General features: G+C 38.0%; 1 protein-coding gene across 1 annotated transcript; it reads right to left on the reverse strand.

Moving 5' to 3' along the window:
* Positions 1-330: 330 nt before the first annotated feature.
* Positions 331-1370, reverse strand: PDE337 (VQ motif-containing protein). The gene has a single exon (XM_028213912.2). The coding sequence runs from the start codon at positions 1148-1150 to the stop codon at positions 536-538; it is 615 nt and encodes a 204-aa protein (XP_028069713.2). The 5' UTR covers positions 1151-1370; the 3' UTR covers positions 331-535.
* Positions 1371-7030: the final 5660 nt, after the last annotated feature.

A 7030-nucleotide genomic window follows, 5' to 3' on the forward strand; every position in this document is an offset into this window, starting at 1 on the left:
TTTCGTGACCTCATGTGAATTTATATTTAACTTATAAATTTTTGTATAATCACTAATATAAATTTGTAAAAAATTACGTAACAGAGATGTACACAGCGGAATCAGATTCTCTTCAATAATTAGTAATTCTTGCAATACAATTGTAAGGTTCTCATATAATGATTTGAATACCCAATCAATTATAAATCATTTTAACCATCATTGACACCTCCTTAAACCAACTTTGAAAGGATTATCGCAAGGGATAATCACAAGAGCATTTCGCGGTCTTATATATAAAACCAACACCTACAGTCCCAATTTGGAGAGATCAATAATCTTCTCATTCACGGCGAAAAAATTAAATTGAATATCTTCCCATTCACATTTTGATGCTTTACAACCTCTATGTAATAATCAACAGTTTTTTGAACACAGAAAAAGAAAAGAAAAGAAAAGATTAAAAATAAAATAAAATGAAGAAACCAAACCTATGGACAATGAATGAGAAAACACGCAGAAATCATTAGGGAGTTATTTGAATCGATCATCGATTTCAATATTGTGGAAGTTCCTTGATAGCTTCAAAAACAGAACCCATGTTTGGCGATGGAAACATTGAATCCACATATCTATACAGAGGCCGAGGAGACATAAACAAATTGCTGGAATTCGGCGTGAATAGCGGTATATCGGCCAAGTATTGATTCGGCACATCGTTCAGATTGAAAGTACTAGGAGACAAACCAAACTTGTCATCATCTATAATATTTCCTGAAGAGGACTCGTTTTTATCCTCAATCTCAATACCCTTCGTTTCAATCTCATCTTTTCTATTCAACAAAGACCCATTTTTTCGAGGTTGATTTTGAGCTTGTGGTGCAGAGGAGCTTGATAGACCCGTGAGTTTCTGAACCAATGCCATGAAATCGCGAGGCTGGGTATGGATGATTTTGGGAGAATGAGCGTAAATGATTACTGGGTTTTGTTGTTGTTGATGTTGATGTTGATGTTGGTGAAGATGGGTTTGATGATCTGATGTGCGAGGATACGAAGAAGAAGATGGTTTTTGGATAGAATGAGAGTCTTTGTTGATCCTCAATGGAGACGGACGTGGACCGTTGATTTCCCTTCTTGATGGATCATCGCCATGGAACTTTGATGGGCTCATTTTTGGAATGAATTACACACACACAACCACAAAGAGAGCAAAGGAGGATTTTGGGTAAAATATAAAAAGAAGAGAGGGATTGTGATGTGTTGGGTTTGGAGGGGATTGAGAAAGCTGAGAGAGATATATAAGTTTGTGTGCGAAAGCTAGCGATTTTTGACCGTTGACAAATTTAGGTGTGGAGGGGGGCTGTTGTTTTGGAGGCGCATGTGATGTTGAAATATGTGAGAGAGAGATAGAGCGAGAGCGAGAGAGAAAAGAGGGTGTTTGAAGCTTTTGAAACCATCACAACATTTCTCTTCTTATAATGATGAGCTCATGTCGGCTGCATGCGACGGCGCACGCAGTTGGCCGTGGGCAACTTAACCTTCGTTTGGAGTGTCAAATTTTTTAACCTTTTAGTTATTTTAATTATAAAAAAATAAAGTAAATTTTTAATCTAACAAGATAAAATATAATTATTTTATTTTTTTTTAAAGTCAAAAAAATCAAAAAAAATTATCCTAAACGAAGTTTTTTAGTTACAGATTAAAATAGTCAAAAAATCAAAAAATCAACTTACATTCCAAACCAACCCTTAAAATGCAAATTACAAATATACCCTGAGATTTTCTTAAAAAATATATATTTTTTTATAATTTTGAAAATTATAAATATTTTATGAGTTATAGGGATTGAATAAAGGGTTGAGTTTTATTTATTTATTTATTTATTTATTTTTTATTTTTATATTGTGATCCCAGTACGAGAGAATTTGAGAGATTTGTAGGGTCCATCATATTCGAACAATTTACTTTTTAAGACTCATAGAATATTTTATGTAATGTACCTATATGTTTAAATCAAATTTATATTACAAAAAATAAATAGTTATTATTGAAATTATATTTGCCGTCTATTTTTTTTAAATAAACATGATTCAAATATATATAATTATCAATGTCTAATTATTTGGATTTTTTTATATGAATATTCAAAATTAATTTTAAAATGAACCTATCAATTCCAAATGCTTTCTTAAATTGAGATGATGACAATTTGAGACAAATCAAACTCTTAAATAATTACTTGCCCTTTATGTAATTGATTATTTTTTTAACTAGAAAGCTTATTGTTAGGTCCCTATGTTGTCAAATCCGGAGACAAAACTTTGTGGTGGTTCAAATGTAATTTTTTTGTGTTTTTGTTCTGTCCGCTCGAGCGGAGACTTGTGAGCTCGAGCGTAGATTAGCAGGTTTCAGTATTTTGACAGGGCAAGCACAAATACTGGTGGGAGTGATTTTACGCTCGAGCGGATTATCATACGCTCGAGCGCATCTCAGCTCATTCACACGCCGTTTTTGGTCAGTCCGCTCGAGCGGGATGTGGTGAGCTCGAGCGGAGATCGCGGATCCAGATTTCTATTTAAAGCTGTTAAGGGTGTTTTTGTGAGGCGCGTTTTCCTTGACCTGATCTAAACAAACTAGGGTTGTGTTTAAAGTTTTCTTTGGAGATTTTTCATAGTGTTCCTTGATGTTCTTGAGAGAGTTCTGAACTTATGCATTGAGATTCATACATCAAGGAGGTTGCTTCTTAAGTTTCAAGTGAGTTTTCTTCGGTGGATTCCGAAGATCAAAGCGTAGGATTCAAAAGGCGTTTGAGTCTACGTAGTCGTTAATTCGACAAGTGAAGTTGTGGTGTGGAATCAACTTCAGGATCAATTCCGTGACGAAGGTGTGGTGAAAAGAGTTACAGCAGATTCAGAGACAAATTGACTAGGGTTGGGTAATTTGTATGATTTCTTTGTAATCTTTTCGTTCTTCAGTAGTGGATTGATAGTGGCGGTTCGCCCGTGGTTTTTGATTACAATTGAAGGTTCTTCAATTGTGGTTTTTTCCACGTAAAAAATCGTTTGTGTTGATTTATTGTTCATTCTCAAAAACAAACAAACTAAAATCACTCTCGTAAGTGTTTGATGATTTTAGGTTGAGTGTTTGGAATTTATTGGGTTTTGGAATTAGTTAATCTTGATCTAATCACGAATCACGTAGGATTTTCAATTGGTATCAGAGCGGGTCACTCTTTGTTTTTTCAAAACTATAGGAGTGTGATTTCGTGTGATTAGTTTCATGGATTCTATTCGTGAAGGTAACTCCACTCATAGACCCCCTTTACTTGACGGTACAAACTATTGTTATTGGAAAGCTCGTATGAGAGCATTTTTAAAATCCATCGATGAGAAAGTTTGGCACGCCGTAATCTTTGGGTGGAGTGAACCTACAATCACCATTGATGGGATTGATATTCCTAAACCCCTTGATAAATGGGACACAACCGATTACCAGAATTCGAGTTGGAACAGCAAAGCTCTCAACTCCCTCTTCTACTCTGTCACACCTGAAGAATTCCGTCGAATTTGCACGTGTGAAATAGCAAAAGAGGCGTGGGATATTCTTGAAACGATTCACGAAGGTACTACCTCTGTTAAAAGGTCAAAACTTCAACGTCTCACGTCCGCCTTTGAAACCCTTTTTATGCGCGACGATGAGACGTTCGATGAATTTTATGCTAAACTCAGTGATATCGTGAATTCCTGTTTCACTCTCGGTGAAAAAATCCCGGAAGCAAAAGTTGTTGGAAAAATTTTGAGGTCCCTTCCCGAGAGGTTCCAACCAAAGGTGACAGCCATTGAGGAGGCTCAGAATGTTGATACCCTCAAGCTCGATCAATTGGTTGGAAATTTGCAGACTTATGAAGCCCACCAAATTTCTAAGAAAAAGCAAAAAGAAAATATGGCTTTCACGAGTGCCCATGAGACTGCAAAACCTCCGGAGACTGAATTTGATTTAGAGTCTGAGATGACGGCTATGCTTACAAAACAGTTTAAAATTTTTTTGAAAAAGAAGCCGAATTTCAGAGCCCCTATTTCAAAAGATAAGAGTAATGACAAACTCAAAACTGTTCCACCAAAATTTGCTCAAACTACTGAGAAAAAAATTGTAAGGGGATCAGGGGTCAAGTGCTATGAATGTCAAGGTTTTGGTCACATTGCCCTTGAATGCCCTTCGAAAAAGAATCGAAAGAAAGTCTACACTGTAACTTGGGATGATGAAAGTGGGTCGGAGCAAGAACCCGAAGAACCTGAATCTGGAGAAGACGGGGATAGTGCTTTCATGGCATTTTGGTCTACTTTCACACCGCCTCCTCCTAAGCCAGCAGAGTTAGCTCGTGGTCAGAACTTGCATCTTGCTCCTACTTTTGATGGGAGTAACTACCTGTTTTGGAAAATCAGAATGAGAGCTTTTCTGAGAGCTTTTGATCCAGAAGGCTGGCAGGCCATTGAAGAAGATACAGACAGGGCTGACAATCCGAGCAATCAGAGAGCCCTGATCACTATTCGTGGGACAATTTCTCCTGAAGAACAGCAACGGGTTGTTCATTGCACAAAGGCTAAAGAGGCATGGGAAATTTTGAGCCAATTCCATGAAAGAGAAAATTCGCCTTCACTACCATCCAGCAACCTTCCTGTCTTAGTTGCTAGACTGGATGAGGTCAAGGAGAATGAAGAGCAAAAAGAGGATGATGAAACATCTGAGGATAATGATGAGATCAATGGCGATGAACTACAACAAGCCTACGAAAAGCTGTACGAGGAATCTTTGAATTTGTCCAAACTCAATGACAAACTCTCTCTCAAGCTCAAGACATGTGAGAGTGAGAATGTCAGGCTGAAAGGAGAACTTGTAGAGGCAAAGCAGAATATCGTCAAGATCTCGAGTGACAGGCAAGACTTATGTGGAAAATTACTATCCTGTGAAACTGAAAGGAATGAACTTCTGAAGGTGTATTCCACATATGAAGAAAAGCTTGAAAGTCTTGAGCTGTCACAAGTCAGATTGGAAGAGATAGTCTGTCAAAAGGATGAAGAGCTTCGGGTTGCTAGAGCCACTATTGCCATGTGGAACAAAGGTTCCAAATCTTTAGAAGACATCCTCGGGTCTCAACAAATGGGTTGCGACAAAAGTGGGTTAGGCTATGGTGCAACAGCTCACAAGGGTCAGGCCTCTACTTCACATGACAAGAAGAGTCAAGCAAAGGGAAAATTGAAGGTAGACCAGGCTGATCTCTCTCTCCGTCTACCTAAAGCTGGTAAAATCAACAAAAAGGAGGTAAAACCGGTTTTTATTTGTCATCACTGTGGTAGGTATGGCCACATTCGTTCTTACTGTTTTGAACTGTTTGGTAAGGTGTCTCAAAAGGGTAGAAATTCTAATACTTTTTGGGTTAGGAGACAACCTTACATGTCTAGGCTGAACACCAAGACTAAAAAGATTTGGATTAGAAAAGAGGATTTGACTTGTTTTGTTGCTCACACTGCTCTAAAAGCACGTGATTCACACATGTGGTATCTTGATAGTGGGTGTTCTCGTCATATGTCCGGTAACAAATCCTACTTCACCTCCCTTGAAAAATATGAAGGAGGAATTGTTACCTTTGGAGATGGCGGCACTTCGAGAGTCATTGGTAAGGGCTCTATAAGTGTTGCTGGTCTTCCCAAGCTAGATAATGTTCTACTAGTTGATGGTCTTAAAGCAAATCTTTTAAGCATTAGTCAAATGTGTGATTCCCATCATGAAGTATTGTTTTCAAAAAATAAATGTGAAATTTTGGATAAAAAGGGAAATACTGTCTTACATGGGGTTCGCACATCTGATAACTGCTATGGGATTGTTACTACTAATGATCTCATTTGTCACTCTGCCATCATTAGTAACATTGACTTGTGGCATCAAAGATTAGGTCACATGAATTTCAATGGCCTAACTAAGATAGCCAACAAAGAGCTTGTGAGGGGAATACCTAAACTAGGTAAGAATTTGAGCCATGTGTGTGGACCATGTCAGCTTGGCAAGCAAACCCGTGCTCCTCATAAAAAGGTGAACAACTTTACAACCAAACGTCCTCTTGAATTGGTTCACATGGATTTAATGGGTCCTACTTGCACTGAAAGCATCGGAGGTAAAAGATACATTTTTTTAACTGTTGATGATTTTACTCGATTTTCGTGGGTAAATTTTTTAAGGGAAAAATCTGATACGTTTGATACTTTCCAGGCCTTAGTCCTTAAAATCCAAAATGAACAGGGTGTTTCCATTGGGCGTATCACAAGAATCCGAACTGATCATGGTCGTGAATTTGAAAATAGTTCGTTTTCGGATTTTTGTGATATGCATGGAATCAAGCATGAATTTTCTGCTCCTATTACTCCACAACAAAATGGAGTTATTGAGAGGAAGAACAGGGTTGTTCAAGAAATGGCTAGGGTCATGCTCCTTAGTAAGAACCTTCCTCCTAAGTTTTGGGCTGAAGCCTTAAATACTGCTGTGTATGTCATAAATCGCGTGTATTTAAGGCCCGGCACTTTACAAACTCCATATGAATTGTGGAAGGGTTTGAAACCTAATGTAAAATACTTCAAAACTTTTGGGAGTAAGTGTTACATCTTCAAAGATAGAGAGCCTTTGGGCAAATTTGACTCCCGAAGTGATGAAGGTATTTTTCTAGGGTATTCAACCACTAGTAGGGCGTTTAGAGTCTATAACCTGCGAACTTCATCTTTAATGGAATCTATCAATGTGGTTATAGATGACACAGGTGCACCTACTCCAGCAACAAATGAGGATGATAATGATGAGTCTCCAATCTTGGATACGGAATCACAAAATCAAGGAAAAGGTGCGGACCCATCACAAGAAATGGTTACAGAACCATCTTCACAGGTAAGGTCAAGTCCAAAGAGTGCTCCAAGGGACATCACTCCTGTTGCCCCTGTCACCGCAAGTCCTGAGCTTAAACCATCAGCTCGGGTGAAACTAAATCATCCAGCTCAACAGGTGATTG

Source organism: Camellia sinensis, chromosome 5 (assembly GCF_055761805.1).
Source record: "Camellia sinensis isolate YWXY chromosome 5, ASM5576180v1, whole genome shotgun sequence".
Taxonomy (NCBI): domain Eukaryota; kingdom Viridiplantae; phylum Streptophyta; class Magnoliopsida; order Ericales; family Theaceae; genus Camellia; species Camellia sinensis.

Excerpts from the sequence above, each read along its gene's own strand:
- PDE337 (XM_028213912.2), bottom strand. The coding sequence starts at position 1,150 with ATGAGCCCATCAAAGTTCCATGGCGATGATCCATCAAGAAGGGAAATC.